General features: G+C 51.0%; 1 protein-coding gene across 1 annotated transcript; it reads right to left on the bottom strand.

Moving 5' to 3' along the window:
- Positions 1 to 9,032: 9,032 nt before the first annotated feature.
- LOC123927142 (caprin-1-like) lies at positions 9,033 to 12,291 on the bottom strand. The gene has a single exon (XM_045981662.1). The coding sequence runs from the start codon at positions 12,289 to 12,291 to the stop codon at positions 10,162 to 10,164; it is 2,130 nt and encodes a 709-aa protein (XP_045837618.1). The 3' UTR covers positions 9,033 to 10,161.
- Between the last annotated feature and the right edge of the window lie 10,385 nt (positions 12,292 to 22,676).

Below are 22,676 nucleotides of genomic sequence, written 5' to 3'. Positions count from 1 at the left end.
CCTGGTCTCCTCTCTACGCCCTGCAGACTGTGGCCTCCGGGCAAGTGGGGCTCTGCTCCCAGGCCATGCAGGAATCCTCCACGCCTGGCATGGTGCCTGGGTTGGGCGGGGCAGCCAGAAGCCAGGATGAACTTCCTGAGGGCAGGCACCACTGGGGACACGTCATGGTGTCCCCTCTTTACGCCCTAAGTTGCTGGCCCAGAGCACTGGGTGCTGGGTCCCTCAGCCCATGGAAGAAGGACGGAGGGAAATCCCTGTGCCTTGACCTCGCACCTGCACCATTTCCCCATCTTGGATGCTGGCTCCTGTCCTTGCGCCCTGTGCTGTGCTGGCTCGGTCACCTGCTGCTTAGCAGATGTCCTTCTGTGGGAGCAACCAGCGCTGGCCTCCTGCACACACCATCACCCGAAACCGAACCATGATGGGAGCGTTCTCCTCCTCGGAATGACAGATGCTGTGCTGATTAGAAGGACAAGGGCCAAGCAGCGTGTCTGACTCACGTGCTGTGATCATTGGGTCATGTGCACCCGCCCCTGGAAGGCCCCACATCTCCACGATGTGCACGCTGTCACCAAAGAGCCAGCTGCTTCTCTCATCTGCCTGTTTTCCTGGGCTTATAATTCTCTTTCCAACACACATTGTCACGGGAACTAAGGGATGATTTCTTCCTCTCCTCCCCGCCCCAACCCACTCATAAGGTGACGTGAGCACACGTCTTGGCAAAGGAAGGCATTCACACGCGTGGCAGGAACAACCTAGAAAGGTCTAGAAGGGTCTCCAGAGCACAGGCGAGCCCCACGCTCCACTCAGATGGAGACCCAAGTGCTCAGAGGTCTCCTGTCTCTCATTTATCAGCAGGACAAGCGACTCCTCCCTCCAGCTTCCAGGCAGAGCTTCCCATCTCAACGTTGCTGCCTCCTGAACCATCCCAAACCCTCAGACACCATCTGATGCTGCCCATGTTCCCAGAGCCTCCAGCCTGAGCCATTCAAGCAGAGCCTCTTTCCCCGGGATCTGAGATCTCCCATGACATCCCCCCAGCTCCTCCTTTGCCGAGATGGGAGCAGCCGGCCTACATTTCTCCTGGGCAGCAGGCTGGGAGCATCGGTTCACGTGCACATAGCCTGGACTGATCAGAGCCATCTTCCCAAGGTGGGCTGATACGCCTTTGATCATTCTGGCTGTTTGTCAACAGACAAGTGTGCGTGCCTGTAAGTGTAGAAGCTCTCATGATCCACAGACTCATATCTGGTCTACATCCAGGCCCTAAGGAACATCTTTGGCCCTGACTTCCGAAACCTTCCCTAGATGACCTCTTTCTTCTCCAATGATTCCTGCCTTGACCTCCCTCACCATGTTCACCAATGCCCTGTTTTGCATCCCAGTGCCCTCGATCATGAACTCCTGGGTACGGCCCCCTGCCTGGCTCACGAGGAATAGGGATAAATGGTAATTATTGGGAATAAGTGGCCAACAGAAGGAGAGAGAAGCAGCCGGAGACCCTGGCCACCGCTCTCTCCAGCCCCTCCCTGCGGCCCCATGCTGGCCCCGCTGGAGTTTCTCCTGCCGCCTGCAGAGCCCTGGGAAAAGTGCTAGACCCTCTACATCGATGGGTCCCCAGCTGGGGACAGTGATGGCCCCAGTGTGAGAATGCATGCAGAAGTCCTCACTCACCACTGGGCACACAGCGGATGCTCTATGGATACCATTGCTTTTTTTTTTTTTTTTTTTTTTTTTTTTTTTTTACCATTTCATTATCTTTTTTTTTTTTTTTTAACCATTTCAGCAATAACCCTCAGCAGTGTGTCTAGGCAAACAAAGACAAATTCTTCAAGCACAAACATTTGAGGAAAAAAAAATTTATACCCATTTCGGAAACAAACTTGTAGCAAGTGCATAAGCTTCTTTATTTCTAAAACACCAGGATGCTCTCCTGACAGCCCAATCATTTCCAGAACAATCCATTGGCATCTTGTTCCATAGATGCCAATGTCCTTAGGGGCTGTGAAGAACAGAGGGGATTTCCCAAATTTCCTTTTCAGTTCTTATGACTGCTGTGTGTCTGTGTCTGTGTGCGTGTCTGTGTATACTGACACATTCATGGATGGATGGTTGGCTGGCTGGCTGGATAGTTAGATGGACAGATGTATAGATGGATAATATGATGGATAGGTGGATGGTTGGATCGACAGATATGTAGATGGTTGGTTGGCTGGATGGTTGGATGGACAGATGTGTAGATGGATGGTTGGTTGGATGGATGGATGCTTGGATGGACAGATGCGTAGATGGATTGTTGGCTGGCTGGTTGGATGGTTGGATGGACAGATGTGTAGATGGATGGTAGGATGGATAGACGGATGGTTGGATGGACAGATGCGTAGATGGATGGTAGGATGGATAGATGGATGGTTGGATGGACAGATGCGTAGATGGATCGTTGGCTGGACGGATGGATGGTTGGATGGACAGATGTGTAGATGGATGGTTGGTCAGATGGATGGATGCTTGGATGGACAGATGCATAGATGGATGGTTGGCTGGCTGGCTGGATGGTTGGATGGACAGATGCATAGATGGATGGTTGGCTGGCTGGCTGGATGGTTGGATGGACAGATGGGTAGATGGATGGTAGGATGGATGGATGGATGGTTGGATGTATAGACAGAGGTGGAAGACAGACAGATGCATACGCACACCTATAATGCCCAGAGAGATACATCAAACACTTGTGCAGACCATGTGTGTGCTCACATGCACACGTATGCGTCTATGGGCTTCTCCATCATCTTAGCTATCGGCATTCCTCAGTGTTCTCCATGGGCATGTCTCCATCAGTCTCCACGTTTCTGCTCTTGAAACAGACCAGAGGGCTGGAGTGTGAACAATGGCCCAGTGTCAGTAAAGCCCGGGCAAGGGCTCAGGGTGGGCCCTGTCATCCCCATTCTGTATGCATGTTTAATTCTGCTTCATTTTTTGGCATTTATCTTAGATCCAGAAGTCTCTGTAAGACGATGACCAAGGTGCACGCCACCACACCCCTCCATGGTCCTGCTCAAGTCCCTCCTGAGCCCCGAGGGCAAGGACAGCCCCCGGGATGGCTGACCACAGCATGCTTCCATCCACATGCACACTTCTTATGTTGGCAAAGGCAGAACCGAGTGTCGCCCCCACTGCAGCCTTTCCAAACCTTTGCTGGGGATCTCCTGACTCAGAGCTCAATTCAGGGTCTGCAGGCCTTCAGGGAAGATGGTTCGATGTTTATTGCCTGGACATTAAAGGATTTGAGGGTCTTTGCTCAAAGAACTAAAATGTAGCATTTTCGTTGTTACTCCATGATACGGCCAGTGATTGGAGGATTTTGATTCCCAGGGTGGCTGCATCAGATGTGCTGAGTGTGAAGCCAAAACCCCAAAGCCAGCAAGAATTACATCGGCTTTGCTTTTCTTTATGAGAAAATGGCCTATAAAATGTTATCGCGCAGCTCCCAGTGTGGCCAATGATGCCTAATTAACAGGAACCCCTTAGGTACGGGAGCCAGAGGTGGGCAGCCAGCAAGTGTTCTGGCAGCCAACACCCATCCTCACCTACGTCCAGCGCACCTGCGGCCAGCTTCACTGAGGCAAGGAGTGTGGTGTGCAAACTGGAGCGATGGGTTGAGAGAGGCCAGGAAAGCCCAGTGCCAGTGTGGAACGAAGTCATGGTGGCGAGCTGGCCTGGACCAGCCGTGCTGGCGGCCCCCACTTGTAGCCAGGCCAGAAATGAAGGTCCAGGCCAGGGCCTGTGACAGGTCACATGTGGGGCCTGGGGCCAGGAGGGTCAGAAAGCCCCCATTTCTCCTCTGAGAGGATGGGTTCTGAAGGATGGCGGTGCTAGGAAGAGGGAAGGCTGGGAACTTGAAGGACAGCTAGGTGACCCCCTACCCCCAGTCCCACAGGGCGTCCTCTCGCAAAGCATGCTCTCCCACACCCAGCACCGCCTGGAGAGCAGCCCAGGTCCTGCCGACACTGGGGCCTCAGCTGGGGGCTGTGCCGGGCTCCGAAGATGTTCACCACCCCCCTGGCTTCTGCAGGCTTGCTGCTAGCGACATCCTGCCCAGCCACGACCACCCAGGCTATCCCCAGACATTGCCAAATGCCCCTGAGGGCACGGTGACCCCCAGGAGAAACCCATCATTGCATGCTCTTCCGAGTGACCGCTCTTGCCAAGAACGGTTCACTCCCCACATGGTGAAGCCGGAAAACCACGTCTTCCAGCGTGAAAATAAGCCTCTCAACAGCAGGCGGGGCTGAGGGTGTGAGATAATCATTCTTCTCTGTTGCCCTCAAAGGTTCATCACACCAGCTGAGCTCAAACACACTTTTCTTTCTCAGAGGTTCCTACCGTGGCCTGTCCCAGGGGCCCGTGCTCAGGGCCACTGTTCACAGGAAGGAACTGGGACAAATCGTCCCCCCTTGCAGGCAAATCACAGAGAAAACAAGGCGAGGAAAGAAGAGGAGAGAAAATATGGAGAAATGAGCCTGAGCAGGAGGAGGAGAGGCTGATTGCAAAGGCGTCCATGCTCACCGCTCAGGAATAAAACCCGGCTTCCTACGAAGGCCAGTCTGTGGGGCTCTCGTACATGAAGGTCAGTTCACGGTGGACAAAGGAATGTACAGGCCAGGGCTGCAGGCCTTATGCAACCTGCGATGACTTGGCTTGCCACCAGAGCGGCCCAAATTAGTTGTAAGGCAGGAGGAAATGATGGCAGCTTTGGAGAGACCCAGCGAGTCCGTGGTCCAGGCCTGGGTGCCTTCGCAGCCCCGACCTACATCCACAACCGTGAGACCCTCCCTGCTGACCAAGCTTTGCCTCCAGGGCTGGAGGAAGCAAGTCTGACATCACCTGCTGCAGAAACCGTGAGCTATCAGGACAAAGTCCGGACCTGCACCACGGTGGGCAAGATGCACTCGGGCAGGTTAAGAAGCAGGGGGGCCAAGAGAGTCAGCGTTGGCAAGGAAAGGCAGTGCTCCATCCCTGAAGTGGTGGGAAAGCAAGAAAATGTAGCCAGGGCCCCGGGGGCCTCCTTCCAGCCCCAGCAGCCCAGCAGGACACAGTGAGAACAAAGTCATCTCCACGACATGTTGTGCTTGGAAGTTGGCGGAAGTTTCCAGGGTCTTCTGACCCGCGTGCCTGAGTGGAAAACAGGCCTCATTTCTTGTTCTCAGCATTTCACACATTCATAAGGTGTGAGGTTACTGGCTGAGCTATTCGAAAGAACTCAGAAGAGCAGAAAAAAGCCTCGGGCTACAGACTGCCAGGAAGAGAATGTAGCATGTGCAGAAAATAAGGAATTAATGTCTAGCATATATAAAGAGCTCCTAGGAATCAATAAAAAAGCCAAACCACCCCCCAAAATACATTCATCTATGCAGAGGTACAAATAGCCCACATAAAACACGACACTTTCAATATTATTAGTTATCAGGGAAGTAAAGATTTTAAAAATATGCTCTAATTACCAGATGGTCAGAAATTCAAAGGGCTGAAAAAAACAAGTACTGGAAAGACTGCCTAGAAGGAGCACAGTCTCAGGGGGCATTTAAATGAGTGAAGTCTGTTTTCCAAGGCAATTTATGAGTTCAGCAGGGTGTGGAAAGGCATCAGTTGTAGCGAGGGATGACAAAGGCAACAACCTACATGTCATCGATATGAGTTAAACAAACGAGCCCAACACCCAGTCTGGAGGACCTTATGCGGTTTTTCTCAAGTGAGTGCACCTGTGCGTTCTGATAATGCATATGCTCCAAGGCACAGGAGGTTTAAAAAGCAAGTTGCAAAAATATATGTATAATCAATCCCATCTGTGCTAAAATATTGACCTCGGTTCATGTATCCACGCAAACACATGGAAAGGTGCCAAGGGGGCCGGGGGTCGATGGGACCCTCAGGATTTGTTTGACGGGACTTCTGATGGTGACTTACAGTGTGGGAGAGAGAGAGGGGATCATGGAATGTGCGGGATGTCTTACTTCCATGGGGGGCCGCGTGTTGTCATTCCGGGACGGGAGATCCTGAAAGGACACGTCCTGGGCTCTGACGCCAGCCAGGGAGGTGTCGCTGGACTCAGGCCACAAAGCGCTGATCTACACTCTTCTCAGGTCTCGTTTAACCTGTGGGTTATTTCTTTTTAAAGGAATTTTCATCACGCATTTGATGAAATGGACATGTCATTTCTAAGAATGTCCAGAATCTCCTGACAGCCCTGCTCGGCATCTGTCTGCTTCTCCGGAGTCTGAAGCACCTGCGTGTGACTCCACAGCACGGATATGTGGCCCCGTGCTCTGGGGGACGACCAGAGGCCGAGGCGGTGCAGTGTGGCTGGACAGGGCACGGTGACGGTGGCGATGGGCAGATAGGACGCCCGGGGCTCGGACTCCGCCCGTGTGTGGCCCGGCCCCTCCCGTGTCGGAAACACACGTTCCTGCCATCCTGCCGTGAGGCTGCCTCATGGACGGAGGGAGCGGACACACTTACCTGCATTGGCACCTGGATCCCCTCCCCCAGCAGAGCCGCCACCACAGTGGCCATGGTGGCCAGCCGGCAGGCACAGCCCCGTCCAAGCACGGTGTCTCTTGTGGGAACATGGCCTGTGCCAGGCCCACCTCGCATGGAGCATGTTCTCTGTCCTCCTGACTCACTCCCCAGTCTCTACAGTGTTTTCTTCCATACTTATTTCCAGAAAATAAAGGACAGCAATAGGCAGGTCCCCAGTTTCACATGTCTTATGAGGACCACGGGTTTCATGGCTCGAGACAGAGCCTGTCTGGAGGCCACGTGAAGGGAGCAGCTCAGCAGAGGCCAAGGGCAGTGGTCTGGCCTGGGCTAGGGCTCTGCTGACTGTGGACAGGGAGAGGACAGTGTGTGGCTGTCTCAGGTCAGAGGTCTCCTCCCAGCGGGGCAGGCTCCCCTCCTCTCTTAGGTCATGGTCCCCAAATGGGGCTGGGCGGTGGTCAGGGCGGCTCCCAGCACTGGGGATGTCCCCCGGGACCTGGCAAGGGCCCTGTCTGCTCTGTGCGTGCTGCATCCCCTGCAAGTGCCCTGAGGGAGTGGTCCCCCTCTTTAGCACGTGCTTTATCCCGGAAGGCCTCACAGCCCAATCCAACCTGCAATGCTTTCCCCATGGAGCTGTTATGAAGGTCATTGTGTTATTCTCCAAGACAGGGCTCCCTATTCACTGTGGGACAAGAGGCTGCCCTGGAATGGGGCTCTGGAGAGCACAGTTACTTACGCACGAGCCCCCAGTGGAGGTGTCTGCACCCTGCTCTGGGCCGGCCCCCAGCCCAGCCCCCAGTCAACGCCGCGGGTCCTGGCACGGCCAGCGGAGAGCTGGGACACCACAGGAAACTGCTCCACTCAACCTCCACGCGGCCCAGAGGGATTTCTCCTCACCTACTGTGTAAATCAACTGGCTCACACCTCAAATGGGTGTTTCTTCCCTGTGATTCAATTCACAGCAAGCATTAGCCAGTGCTCAGGATGAGAACTGCCATGGTAGACCAGTATAGCCCACCCGCGGCGGGAGCCGGCCGCAGCCCTGCCCCGAGAACAGACGGGATGCGTGTGGGTTCCGTCCCTTGTCCCTGGAAACACCAACCCCGCCTCTTACCAAATAGCTCCTGGTCGGGGGCTGGCGGGGTGCTGTCTGTGGGAGCAGCAGTCTCCCCTGTACCTATCCGTGATGACAATGGCTTGTCCCTCCAGGACCCAGCCCAGTTCTGGACATTCGGTCCATGTGGAGCATGGAGGGGCACACTATCAGAGTGGGACTTTCCATGCACACAATCCTGGGTGCTGGGCCCACATAGCACAAAACAAAACCCGGGTGGGAAGACTGATAAGGTGTGGCCCTCCCTCCTCCCCGCCTCCCCATTCACCGAGGCCTGGGTGGCTAAGAAAGGACTGGGGCCAAGTCGTCCCAGGGAGGCGGAAGCAGGTGGGGCATCTCTGTTGCCCTTTCCCCCAAAACGCAGTTTGAAAACATACAGTAAAAGAAAAAAACAGGAGTTTTTAAGATCCTATATCAATTACATTAAAAAGTCCAACTGGTTTTGTCTTTCATACCAGGGATGAGAGCAGTTACTCTCTATCACACAATCGCTTATTTTAAACCCTGGGGAGTCACCTCCAAAATGACAGGTCCTCTGTGCCTGCTGAAGCCTCTTTCCACCCTCATCCACGCCGCTCACACAGCCAGTCTCCAAGGCATTTGGAGAGACTGAGCCAGAGGACACCACGAAGTGTGAATGGATTCTGGATGATTTAAACACAGGAAGTGAAAGAGAACAAAAATGATGTTCTCCCTGGAAGTTCGGGGTTTTTTTTGTTTGTTTGTTTTTGTTTTTTTTTTTTTAAAGTCAAGAACTTATTTTATTTTAAAATAAACATTGAAGATATGCCCCCTTCCCCACCACCCTACAAAAAACTTTTTTATGTGGAATGTTCAACTGCCTATCCATTTTAGTAGGTTACAAAACCAGCAAAAACTCCAGTTGTCTAATAATGAATGTTTGAGAATAGTTTTGTGTCTTGTTTGTTTTTCTTTAGTAGCTGAGCACCTACTGGAAAAACTCCTTAGCTAAAGGCTAATAAAACAAAATTCAATTTCTGCACAGAAAATACCATTCACTTAGTATTAGTAGCCTTTGCTGAATAGATGGGATTAATTCTCCATGAAGTCAAGGTGGGATATGACAAGCAGCATTAAGTTCATAGGCACACAGAACTAGTGCTCAAACTGCTAGCACAAATTCCAACAGTACATAAATTACTAAGCTGTCATCTCCATCAAACTTGTGACTCTCCCTATGCATCTAAGTGAAGGAATCACCACTTTGAATATAAATGCCTCCATGAGAAAAAGGTAATTCAATTAGGGTTAGACAAAAGATAAATGCAACTATAGAAATAGCTGCTGGAGATAACCATAAAATTTGAAACACTAACAGTGCATGGGGTGAACCACATAAGCTGCTAGCTGTTGAACACCAGTGTTTCAAGATACAACTTTTATAAACATGTTTTATTTGTTTTGCTTATACCATCAGAACTGAGACTACTGTCTGTCATTTCCCTAAAATAGGGAAATCAATCTAAAACACATACTGGTGCTTTGCAAAAGATAGCAATTTAAAAGGGTGGTAGCAGCAGGCATTTGCTATTTTTCTTTTGAAAACCTTCAGGCTGCAGGAAAAACATGTGACCAAGAGTGTTATGATTATCCATTAGATATTTTCATCAGTACCTATACCAATTTAGGTGACAATACAGCAAGATTCAAGGATTAGTGACAGACAATGTACATTATAAGGAATGATATATAGTACCAATCCTTACAAAAGTCATTGTCGAAGAAACTGTTAAGTGTTCAAAAAGGTATCTAAATACTTCACATTAAGTACAGAAGCGGCCATCCAGATTACATCCCGTATTTGTTGCATATTTTTCAAAAAGTGCCAATCAAAGCCTAATTTTGCATTTTGGCTTTGTCTTATACAGTATCAGCTGTTAAAAAGCAATTTACATGTGTTTTTAACCACAGTCGTTTGGCCAGAGGATGAATAGTGCTGTGTCAAAGCTGGTAGCCAGCCTTTTATATTAAGGGCCCATGCATAATTTGGTATGCATCTAACGTTCAGTGCTCCAATTTAACTGGAAAAGCTGTGAAATGCAGTTGTTCTGCCAAACCACACTCCACTCCTCCTCGAAGGGAAATATTTTAGTTTTGTCAGTTACCACTGAATAACTCTAGGGCTGATTTATAGATTTTGTCCAATGTCAAAAGTCAATCTTGCTTTTTCCAAGCCACTTCAAATAACTATGGAGATATCACCCTGTAAAGTGTATTATGTTTTACTCCTAAGCAAGGGTGAGGAATCTGAGTATCATGTGCAAGACTCAAGATGACGCTTAGGACAGAACATGCAGAATAAAAATAGTTTCCTTCCATATCCAGGTAATATGAAGCTGACAATTGTAGTCCTGTCTTTATGGGATGAAAACAGTCCCTTTACAATAAGTTTCCTGAAAGGGAGAACAAATAGATAATAACTCTTCTGGTAATATATTATGGTACACTGGCCAGTGTGTTTTTGGCGTTTAAACATAATCCTGTGAATCAGATTAATTCACTTGCTGAGTGTTCATTTGCGGCATCCCTCTGTTGGGTCTTGGGGGCCCTCCACGACCTCGTGGGGCTCCCCGTGGTCCACTCTGCTCAGATCCTTGCTTGAAATTCTGCTGATATCCATCCCGCTGATAGCCAGAGTAGTCCCGGGGAGCACTGAACTGAGATTGTGTGTAACCACTGTTTGGAGTGTTAGAGAATGAAGGGCGGTAACCATCATATCCTCCTCTGAATCCATTGGCAGGGCCCCTATATCCATTCATCAAGCCTCTAGCACCACGGGAACCACCACGAGACACACCACGACTGTTGTAATACGGCTGACTGCTACGTGGAAATCCAGTGTTCTGCTGGGGAGGCTGCTGGTGGTTACCAGTCACCTGATGAGGCTGGTCCTGGGAACCATGGTAGGTGCCAACCACTGTTTGAAGCTGTTCTTGCTGAAGGTCTGTTTGTTCTACTTGGTGAGGCTGACTAGAAAAGCTCTGGTTGTAACTGGGCTGGTACTGATTTTGCTCTTTCAAAGTTTCTGGTTCATTAACAGGAGGAACTGGGGCATTCATATTGAACACCGTTTGCATGGATTGGAATGGAGCTGCATTTACATTGATTCCACTGCTATGTAATGGTTTGCTTGTCCCAGCCTGGAACACCTGAGGCTGAGAAGCAGCCAGAAGGGAAGATGATGCTGTAGTCTGGTCTGTATTTAAGGAGATTGTTGCCTGAATCTGGTCAGTTGGTTCCTTTTGTGGTCGCTGCTCTGTAGCGTGAGAAGGCTGGTACAAGGGTTGAGGTGCTGTGTACCCTTCACTTGTGGATGAAACCAAAGGAACCTGTGTAGCTTCTGGTTGTACCGGAACTTGATTAGGCTGAGCAAGTCTAGATTCAGAATGAACCGGAGGGCAAACCAGCTGGGGCATGTCCATGTTTTGTGTCGGATTCATAGGCTGTGCAGATACAATGGCAGGATCAAGAGTCTGGTTTTCAAAATCCAGCATTGAATCCTGTATGAAATTATAGGGCCCCTGCATTTGCGCCATAAGGTCTTGGACTCGCTGTCTTCTCACAACGGGATCTGCCTGAGCCACTGGAGTCAAAGAGTGGGGCTCTGGCACTGAAGGAGATGCAGCCTGAGGTTGCTGCTGGAGTGAATTTACCACCTCAACTGTTTCGACTGTCCACTCATCTACCTGCTCCTTTTCACCACTGCTGAACTGTGTTTCTGCCATAAATTGTCTATTTACATACTCTGTTGATTCAACTTCACTTTGTTCAGTGTATTCTTCTGCTGGCTCAGGTTCAGCTTCAGCTACCTGGTCTTCAGCTGTAGGTGCTGAAGCTGCCTCTTCTTCCTCACACAGCCCATTCTGGCCGTTGTGGGTGCTGTCAAAGTAGTTTGACTGGAAAACACGCTCAACAATTTCCTTTAGAGCTTTATAGGTTGTTCCACATACAGATTTTTCCTTTCCTTCCAGCAAGTCCCATAGGTGAATGGAAGCATGTTCATACTGCTCATTCAACCTTAAGCTCATGTCCCGTTCAGGGTCTGCTAATTTGTAGAATTCATCCAACAATGACAATTCCTCTTCAGACAATATTGGCACTCCATTCAAACCTTGCTTCAGGTCAGTTCTCACCTCATCATCTCCCAATTTGTCCAAAACATACTGGAGCTCAAGTACAGTTTTTAAACGTTTTTGTTCAGCTTCTTCTCTCATAAGCTGCTCCCGACGCGCTGTCTTCTTTATTGTTTTCTGAATATCTTGACTTAATGCCATGAAACTCCTCTGTAATTCTTTCGCAAACTCCAAGTTATTTGTGACTTCCTGGTACTTAGATACGGCATCCAGCTGATCTTGATTAAGCCTTTCCCCTTTGTTCATTCGTTCCTGGTAATCATCAAGCTTGCCCTTTTTCTTCTCCAGGTTCCGAAGTTTCTTGTCGATTACCCCGAGGATCTGCTTCATGGCTTCGGTCTGGACAGCACCGGTGCCAGTTGCGGGGTGCTGGGAAGCCGGCGCAGCTGCCCCGGCCCCCGCCTCACTCCCGGAGGAACCCGACGGGGGTGGCGGTCCGGACGACTTGCTGCCGCTGCCGCTTCGGCTGTGGCTGGTGGCTGAGAGCATCTTTAGACCGTGAGAGGAGAGAAAGAAAAAGCGGGAGGAAGGAGGACAAGAGCGGCGAGTCAGGCTGCGGACGGGGCGAGACGGGGGACAAAACGCGCAGCCGGCGGGAGCCTGCGCGAGCGGGTGGGGGTGGGGGAAGGGGCTGGAAGTTCGGTTTTAAAGCTGGAGAGCGTCTGGGCAGAATTCAGTCTTCCTACATTTTGCAAAAGAGAATTATTGGCAATAACAACAGGTTTTCTGCTCTCTCCTGAGTCACTCGCTTCAAATGCAGAAATATTTACCACAATGGCGGGAAAACAGCCCAAAGGGAAGCCATCATACAAACACGGACCAGCGGTACCCGGAGGAGAGTTTTCCGTAAGCACACGCATGGGTTTCCAGATGTCTCTTTAGTCATGTGGTGGGTTATCTCGAATTACGGGATGACTACTGGTAACCCAGCCATCCTACAATGTGAACGCCCTCGTTTGCACACCCCAGACGTCGAGGTCCCAACTCCTGCTCGGCCAAATCAGCTGCCGCCCAAGAGACCAACGGCCTGTTCGAGACCAAGAAAATGCAGCCTGTTTGCACAACACACACGACTGTGCTGAGCAAAGCGAGGTGGGCTGATGTTTCCCCAACACCCAAGCCGGGTTCAGTTTGCCCTAGAAGCACCCGTGATCCCCAGCAGAGCTGAGCGGTGGACCTCCAGGTCTGTGAGCAGTGGGAGCAACCTCCCGTGTCTCTCTCAGAGCTCAGTATTGCAGGGAAGGGGGAAGCTCTAATTCATTTCAGATGACACTGACAGCTGCCGGTAAGGATCCCTTCTGTGATCTGTCATATTTGTGCTGAGTCACCACAGGAAAAATCGTGGGAGTTTATTCTGCTACCCTTTTTCCTCTTTGGTGAAGTATGAAAAGGGAAAAATGTGTTGATAGTTTGGTTTTTTTTTTTTCTTTAAGCAAAATCCAAGTAAGAATATTTAGAACCATGTGAAAGAGAGGCTGCTCACCTGATCACATGTGTTCTGCTAGAAACAGGCAAGCCATCAGCCCCAAACTACGTCGGCACCCAGGAGAGGTGCCCACTGAACGTGCTTCTGGGTCAAGAGTGGGGCATCCAAGGGAGGGGATCAGTGCCGTGCAGGGGATGAAGTTTTGGGGCTGGCTTGGCTCCAATAGCCAGAGTTGGGGTGCTCTGGGTTTCTACTGTGAGGTCAGGACCTAAGTGAGATCCTGGAGATGAAACATAAGGAAAACATAACTCCTGATATGGAAACAAAAGTATGAGCCAATGTGGTACATGGTTTATTGATTGCCTGTGCCAATCTCTTGATCTCTTGGAGAACAAGAAAAGCTGGTGAGTGACACCGTCTGGGCTGTGTGATGGAGATGAGGGGGACAGACTGGCCGGCCACCTGACTATGGAAAGAATGGGACTTACATCCTCTCCTGATGCAGTTCCCCATGGCCTCCCACCCGGGCAAGATGGAACAGGCAAGCCTGGCTCCCTGCTCCACTCCTGTTCCTATAACCCATTCTCTGCGGGCAGCACGGGGGTTCTCAGAAATCCCAATCGATGGTGTGCTCCTGCTTAAGACCTTCCAAAGCCTTCCCAGTAAGAATGGAACCCAGATTCCTGCAGACCTCTCTATCTGCAAACAGCCTCCTTCCTCTGATTCACCATGCCCAGCCACGAGGACTGCTTGTCCTTTGAGGATGTCTGGTGCATCCTCGTTTCAGTTCCTCTGCCTGTGCTGCTCTCTCTGCCAGAAATGCTCAGACTCAGGGCCTGAACCCAACCTCCTCAACCCCCAGGACCTGTCCTGAGCTCACAGTCAAAGCAGCAAACAGTCCCCATCACACCACCCTGCTTTCCTCTCTGGATCGCGCTCCCCTGCATGAAATCATCTTGCCCATGTATTTACTTGAGGGTTTTGCCTCTCCTCCTAGAATGTGACTCCATGAGAAGAGAATATGAGCATAAATGCCCAGGAAAGCACTGGGTCGAAGCAGGGGCTCGATAAACATTTGCTGGACAGAAGAGCAGAGCGTGCGTAAGCGTGACCCCGAGGAAACAGGTACCTTGCACAGCTCCCCGTTTGGGTCCCGGGTCTTTCTTCGCCACCGTGGCGCCCGCCTTTGCTACACGCAGAAGTCACTGTGAAGGGCAGGACCCCCTCCTCAGGAGACACCAATGGTGGACACCCCGACCGCCGTCTTTCTTGCTCCCCACTTGACCCCCAAGTGTACGGATGACTCCAACTCTTCTTGTAATTGTAGTTAAAGGTGAAAGTCAACCGGGCAGAGTGGGCTCTCAGTCAGAGGAGACACATAAATCAGCAGCAGCGTCCCAGTGAGGACGCCCGACGCTGTTCCAGACCCGGCGCCCAGGTCCTCCCACGGGTAGGGCTTCTGCATCGACACCGGCTTCTCTCAGCTCCCACTACACTCCGCTGTGTAGAAACAAACCCTGACGGTTCAGTGAAACATTCTATCCCCCGTGAAACATGACTAGGGAATCACGGGGATAACAATGCACGTAAACACTGGAGGGTCTGGGTTTCGGCAGAGTAATACGTGCTACGTGGTATCAGGAGGCTTCAAAGCTACTCTGGGTAAGGGAAGAAAGAAGAGAATGGCATGCTGTCCGTTGTCCGCTTCCCCGGGGGAGAACCATCCCGCGGACAGAGGCAGGCATCCTCTGACAGGTCAGTAAGAAGGGAGACAAGGAAGGCTGGCACAAAACGCACGTACACATCTACTCAGGTTTCTCATCGGGAGAATGTTAAGTCTTAGGGGAATTTGAACATTCACCAAGGCAAAGCCCAGACTGAAGACAACAGAGAGAGCGTCTCTGCACCCAGCGTCACGGTACGTGAGGGGCTCTACCCCAGGCTCCTCAGACAGTCTCACTTGCCACCCAACAGGATGGAGCATCAGGACTCATGCAGGTCCCCAGCTCTACTGGCAAACCAGCCTGCTTCAAGGCAGTGTGCCCTCACCTCGAGATTCAGTGACTCACCCTCCTGTAGTGCTGCTGATTTTGACCCTGACCTCATATCACCAATTCTAGATGCAGGAAAGCCTTACCCTGAGTATGTGTCTACAAATTTGTGTTAGCATTACAGAGATCACCAAGAAATAAAAATATTAATGCCAAATACAGGACACCAGGAAACAAGGATTCAGCCCAAAGTGGCAAAATGAAAACTTAATATAATAAATGTCAGAATGGGGGCTCCTGGGTGGCTCAGTGGGTTAAGCTGCTGCCTTCGGCTCAGGTCATGATCCCAGGGTCCTGGGATCGAGCCCCTCATTGGGCTCTCTGCTCCGCGGGGAGCCTGCTTCCTCCTCTCTCTCTGCCTGCTGCTCTACTTGTGATGTCTCTCTCTCTCTCTGTGTCAAATAAATAAATAAAATATTTTAAAAAAAAGAAATGTCAGAATGTATAGAACTTCATAAATTAATAAGCAAGAGGGAAAAGCACCACTTCCTTCTTTATGAGTTGGCTGTTTGGCCCCTGGCTACCTTGTCACCGGGAAAAAATGGCAAAGCTAAACCCAAGAATACTGGAGGACATTCACAAGAAAGGAACAGACATGAAATGCCCCCAAGTTGCTGCTCTCTTTCCATTTTAGCAACCTTAATGTACATCCGTGTTTTACTCTAAATTACCTCGAATCTTTTTGGGATGTAGACAGAAGAAGAAAGACAAACAAATATGGAAAACCTGAAAGACTAGCTAAGCCATTCCCAATGCTGAAGCAGTTCCAGGGAAAATGTGTGAACTGGGGGCATAATCAACAGGATTCTCCCTCACTGCGATCCCGGAGGGAGGGAAGCCTTGGGGCGAGGACCTTCACGGAGACTGTGGACCATGGAAATACACAGAGCAACCAAGGCCCGTCCTAGCGCTGCTGGGAGGCCAGCATGAGCTCCTCTCCCTCCACTGGGCGCTCCCTCCCCCTGCACCACCGCTCTTGGAGAACTGGCAGGGAGTCCCGGGACCGCTGGGGTCTGTCACACCACCACAGCTCTGTCCAGAAGCCGGCGGCGTGCTCTCTTCACTCCTCACATGGGGAAAATCCTTTACATCTAAGTCTGGATTTCAGGGAGCCTCTCGCAGCTGTGCCCCTACAGAGGTTAGCCTCCTGTTCCTCCAGCTGATGGGACTGACTGCTGTCGCAGCGACCGGCACTCTGCCATGTGAGACACATGCAACGGCCCGTGCCCTCTTGGAGCAGAAAGTCTAGGAAGGACACATCAAAATTCACTCCTTTGACAGGACGCCTGGGCGGCTGAGTCCAGCTGAGTGTCTGCCTCTTGGTCTCGGCTCAGGTCATGATCTCGGGGCCGTGAGGTCAGGCCCTGCATCGGGCTCTGTGCTCAGCAAGGAGTCGGCTAGAGTGTCTCTGCCCCTCCCCCTGCTCGCACATGTGTACACAAACACTCTCTCTCTCTCAAATAAATCTTAAATAAAGGGATCTTTGAAAGGCACAGCCACCAGAAGAGTGACTAACAGTTTGAGCCAAGATGCCAGAACAGAGATGACATGGAGGCCGCCCGCAGCACGTTTGTGAGCAAGATTCCCCCCTTGTCACAAGCCCTGAGGGTCTGGGGTCATCTGCTCCTGCAACCATAACCTCCTGATGCTGACCGATGGCAGACGGTGGAAGGTTTTTATGCCACAATGGGGGTGCAGGATGCAGGGACACGGGAATAATTACACAAACTCTTGCTGCAAGATCTCACACACACGCACACACACACACACGCGCACACGCACACACACATGCGCACACGCACACACACAAGCACACATCTGCACGTGTATTTTCCCACATAACTATCTAAGAGTTCTAGTTAAATATTGTTCTTTTTATGTTCTTGGCTCCCAGACAACCTCTTGATATCATCGGAATGAAAATTACTTTTTGGCAACAATGACTAACCTGGAGTTTCTTTGACCTTAATTCACAGGCCTTCAGCATCTTGTGTTCTGGCCTAGAACAGGTATCACCGACTCTTCCGCGTGACACCTGCCAGGTGAAAACAGTCCTCGGGAACACAACGCATCCCAGACAAACAAACAAATGCTCACTCTGCAGGGGCGGCTGCTGCGAGGGCGCCCACCTCTGAGGCGATCTCACAAACCGGCACACATGGGCACCCGCAGAAAGCAGAGGTCGACTCCTCACGGTCCATCTACTTAGTGACTAACGTGGTCATCTGTGAGGGTCAGAGAGAACGCAGACTGGACAGCATCAGGCCATGGCTGCCTGATTTCAAATATTTAGGATTCTTTGAGTCCTTAAAAAAAATAAATAAAGGCTCACTGTACAACTGGGTAAATTTCACTTAAGATGCCTCCTCTGTGTCCAACCCGGATTGCCAGGCAGAACTCTAGAACAGGGATCCTTCACACGCGAATCCATCTGCCTTTCCTAACCAGGTGCCCCCAGGCCCGGGGGTCTGGGGGAAGCACTGTCAAGTCCAGAGATGACCAGAGGGGTGGCCGCATGGGGTCATCACCTTCTGCATCTGGCTTCCAACCAAGGCAGAGCAAATGGTCTGATTCCTAATGTCTGATCGTTATAACCTGCGCTCTCGCGGGAAGCTGGAGCACACTGGCCTTCAGACCCGAGGCACGGAGCTGGCTGTCATCCATAATCCGGCACAATGTCAATTCAGCCGATGGGCCTCACGCATGACAGCCTGTGCATTTTAAACAATTTTACGAACCCTAGGCCCTTGGATTAAACAATCAGGCTTCAGTACGCACCCCGCCATCCCCTAGAGCCCAGGCCAGAAAAGGCGCCCCTAGTCCTTGGGAAACACTTATCTCGCAGCCTGCTCGGGGGAGGTGGGCGGGCCTGAGCCCTGCACACTTGGTCTGGGCACCACACAAGCTTCCACTGTGCGCCTTGAAGATGTCCTGCACCAAACATGGTCATGAAAACGTAGCCAGCAGACGGGTTCACGAGACCTCCACAAGTCCCTTCCCATTACTCAGCGTCTATTAATAGCACACAGCAATTAACCAACAATGGTGCTTTCCACTGTGGGGCGCAAGCTTCGTGCAGGTGATGTACTTGCCAGTGTACTTGTCTGCCAGTTCCCGAGGCTGCCGGGACTCACGATCCGAGCTCCTTCCTCAACCTGAGTTCATGTTAAGTAAATATGTGCACATGGACACGCGGGAAGCCTTCTCCTGGCTGTTCAGCAAACAACGGTAATGCCACGTTTTGGCTATTTCCCAGCTCCCCGACTGGGTCACGGTTAAGCCCTAAGACTGTTTTCTTTGTCACTGGAGTCATCTCTTTCTGCCCTGAGTTCACTCAGCTGAAGTGAAAATTCAATAAAACAACAACTGACATCCACGGGACCCAGCGATGGGCTGCGTTTGGTGCCAAACACCGTCCCACCTCTCTATGCATCACGGCCAAGGGCAACACCGCCACCAGCAACGTTTCCTCCTGCGAAACGTGGGAAGATTCCTGGAGGCACCGGCAACACCAGCTGCTGGATGGAGCGCATGTGCCCGGGGCTTCCCCTTCATCACCCAGATCAGGAAGGGCACTAATGCACAGCGGGGGACCCTCCCTCTCAGGAGGAGGGATGGCCGGACCTGGGGTTTTCTCGAACGCCTCCTCTCGGGACCTCATAGGGCTGTGGCCACTTGCCGCTGCCGCGCTGTGGAAAACCGTCTGTGCCATGGAAGACACAAGGAAACACCTCAAGAGTTCACAGTCTACACTTGATCATGGCGCTCTGGTTGGCGTGGACCTCACTGGGCCCAGCACAAGACAGGATATTTCAGACTCACTGTGCACGGCTCTACAAGGAAGGGGCAGCAAACATAACCAAAATGGGCCACAACCATGCTTCATTTTAGGGCGTACTCTCAAGGATTGGTCCAGCGATGGTTTTATGATGAGTGCATTTTAATACCAGTTCTCACGGGACCAGATCTGGGAAATTCAAAACGCCATGCCACGGACCAACCCCTTTGGCAATACCCCAACAGACAGCACCTAACCTTGCTTTACTCCCCCAAATGGTGGCTTCCTTACATGGTAAACAGGGGCATCGGCCGCTGCCAGCGCTGGAAGGCCCTGGGGTGAGGGACTCGTCTGTGAACATCTCCTGGATGGCAGCCGTGCGTTTCTGAGATCTCTGGGCCAGAGCGACTCTCCTCCTCTAACCACCTGCTGTACCCCAGATGTCTGTCCCTCCCTCGCTCATTCTCCTTCCGCACCTCTGGACCCTCTTGCTGGGATGACTTATATTGTGTTGTTGCACAGTATTTTCCAGTCGCCCCTTCAATTTCAGGTTTTAATGATGGATTACACTTACCTGGGATTTTAAATTATGTCAAAGAGGCTTTCTGGGAATTACGATTTCTTAATTAACTCATCTTCTTAAACTCACTAATACTCTTTATATTCATAAAATGAGCCTGGAAACAATGATATGGCATTTAAAATCTGCAAGCAAGTAACTCTTTAAAGGTTGTGACTAATTCTGAGGGCTTTTCCCTTCCGACACCCTAAACTGGCTGCTGTAGATGGGGTGCTGAATTCACCGCTCTGACCCGGCAGGGGGAGGGGTCCCTTCTCAAGTGCTCCATCAGACGATGAATCACTCCGAGCCGTACAATACCCAGCCATGCCCAGGAGGGAGGGGGTCTGGCTTGAGGAGACACCAGGATGCCCACATCATAGGTCTTGGGCAAAGCAAGAAGACAGAGCTCTTCTGGAGAACACGTCTTTACAGACAGAACACACACCCTTCGTCATCCTCCCACTTCCCTTCTCGCTCAAGTCTTCTTCACAATCACTCGATCTGCCAAAATGGAATGCCCTCCTTTGAGGTCCTAGGTGCAGGAAGAGGCTTTTTCTCTCATTCTAAACCTCCGATTTTCTTCTCCTCAACTGCATCCCAATGTCCTTCCTTAAAGTACCCTTTTAAAGAGTTTTGAAGCAAAGTGCGTGGAAAAGCAAGGGTTGAACAACTGCTCTACAAAATGGCTGTTGTTTCTCTCCTTGGTCAAACTAAAAAGGCAAACCTTGCCCTATGGCTTTCTTGCAGACAGCTAGAGGTGACTCCAGCCTTCAAATCTCTCCTTGTGCTTGGCTTCTTTGTGAGCCCCGTCACTCTCCTGTCCAGCCCTGTGACTGAAACCTTGCAAAAGACCCCAGTGAGGAGTTGGAGTCCTTGGATATTTGCCCGGTTAATAAGAAAATAGTAAAGGCCATTGTGAAATAACCAAACTAAATAGCCCCCTTCAGTTTGAGAAAACTAGAAACTCTGGGGCAGAAACTCACACATTTCAAAATTATCAGAGGAAGGAAGGAAGGAGCACCATTTCTGTCTTCACAGCAGTGAAAGTCATCGGTGCAGCATGGGGTCAGAGAGTAGGAAAAAGCCATACGGTAAAGGAAATATCGCAGCTCAAAGAAATAAAAATATCAAAGATGACAGAGGACACAGAATGGGATGTCAAAATTCCCAAACAAAGATTACAAGGCACCATGGTGTGAAAGAGTAGGGGGAACGCCCTTAGAAGACAGACAGATGATATACTCTTGAAACATGGGAGAAAATTCAGGATTAGACCCAAGGGTATTGCTACCATCATTACCATCTTCATCACCATCACCATCATCATCACTGTCATTATCACCATCGTCTTCATCACCATCTTTGCTATCTGCATCATCATCACCATCACCATCATCCTCACCATCATCCTCACCACCATCATCTTCAACACCAGCATCACCATCACCACCATTACCATCACCATCATCATCACCATCTCCTTACCAGCATCATCACCATCACCATCACCACCATCATCAGTACCATCATCGTCATCATGACCACCAGCAGACCATCATCATCATCATCACCACCATCACCACCATCAGACCGTCATCATCATCACCACCATCACCACCATCAGACTGTCATCATCATCACTACCATCATCATCTCCACCACCACCATCATCACCATAACCATCATGACCACCATACCAATCATCATCATTATCACCATCATCACCATAACCATCATTACCATCACCACCATCATCTTCAACACCAGTATCATTATCACCAACGCCAATATTACCACCATTACCACCATCATCATCATCATCACCATCACCGCCACCATCACCACCCAACAAAGCACTCTGCCAGCCATACTCAAGAAAACAGCTGATCAGGCTCTCAGGCAACCCCGGAAGGTATTTGCCTGCACTACCCTGCTTCACCGTGAAGCCCCAGCCCCTCAGAGAACAACATCGGCTCACCCAGGGCAAGGAGAGCTGAGCCAGGGTTCCACCCCTCCCACCCATTTCCTCAGGCCTCACAGAGAGAGAGGGAGCATGGCTATTTCCTATCTTGACTGAGGCTAAAATCCCAGTGCCACTCAGACTGTCTGTCCTCACCACTCCACTCATGAGTGGCTTCACCTCTAAGGGGTTTTGTTGCCATGGAAGAGAGACAGGAAGGCAAGAGAGACCCTTACCTATAAGGTCTCACAGCAAACATAGAGCAAACAGGGTCCAGGACTGCAGAGTCAGCTGAGAGTCAGTGACTTGGACCCACCTGCCCTCTGCAGGAAGGACTGGCGATTCTACATCAACAACCTCCCCTGATGTGGATTAAAAAGAGCTGGTCTCTGCACATACAGAAACCTGGAAGGCACTGGCCTCCTCCCCACAAATGTTAGTGAGGCACTACTGTGCGCACAGGATTGGCACTAACCAAGGGAGGGGATCCTTCCTGGAAGGGGACAAAGGGATCGAAGAAAGACCAGGTACTGTGTTGGGGAACAGGTGCCAGGAGATAACAGGTCCCTGAGGATAATTGGATTTAAGACCATCAGTGCTGATGGTGGAGGAGGAAGCACACCTACTGTGTGCTGGGCACCGGGCCATGCTTTACACAAGTGTCGTCACAGTGCATCCTCAGGCTAACCTGTGGGGGAGGCGGATGCTGTGTTGACCCCTGCTGGGTAGATAAGAAAGACGATTGTCTTCTGGACCTCACTGCCTGAAAGGGGGGGGTCATTTTGGGTCTCATGGGATTTAGACAGGCCTAGATGGAGAAGGCACCCCAAAAAGGAGATGCCCCCAGCAGGGGAGATCAACAGAGCCACACCCCTCCTCCAGGACACATCCAGGCCAGGTAAGGAGGAAAAGGTAGGCGAGCTGCTACGAGGCAACAGTGGTGGGGGAGGGGGTTCTGGTTTCATCGGGAGACAGGCTAAGTCAGGGCTGATTGTCCACAGACACGCACATCTAGCTCTAGGACTCTAATCAGATTAGAGACGGAGTCCCCAGCAAGTACAGACAGCAGCGGGAGACCAGCTCCTACCAAAGTCACC

Source organism: Meles meles, chromosome 16 (genome assembly GCF_922984935.1).
Source record: "Meles meles chromosome 16, mMelMel3.1 paternal haplotype, whole genome shotgun sequence".
NCBI classification, from domain to species: domain Eukaryota; kingdom Metazoa; phylum Chordata; class Mammalia; order Carnivora; family Mustelidae; genus Meles; species Meles meles.
Note: the sequence above shows the minus strand (reverse complement) of the source record. Positions and strands in the feature narration are given on the sequence as shown.

Bases quoted from the DNA above. Each gene is read 5' to 3' on its own strand.
- LOC123927142 (XM_045981662.1), bottom strand. From the start codon at position 12,291: ATGCTCTCAGCCACCAGCCACAGCCGAAGCGGCAGCGGCAGCAAGTCG.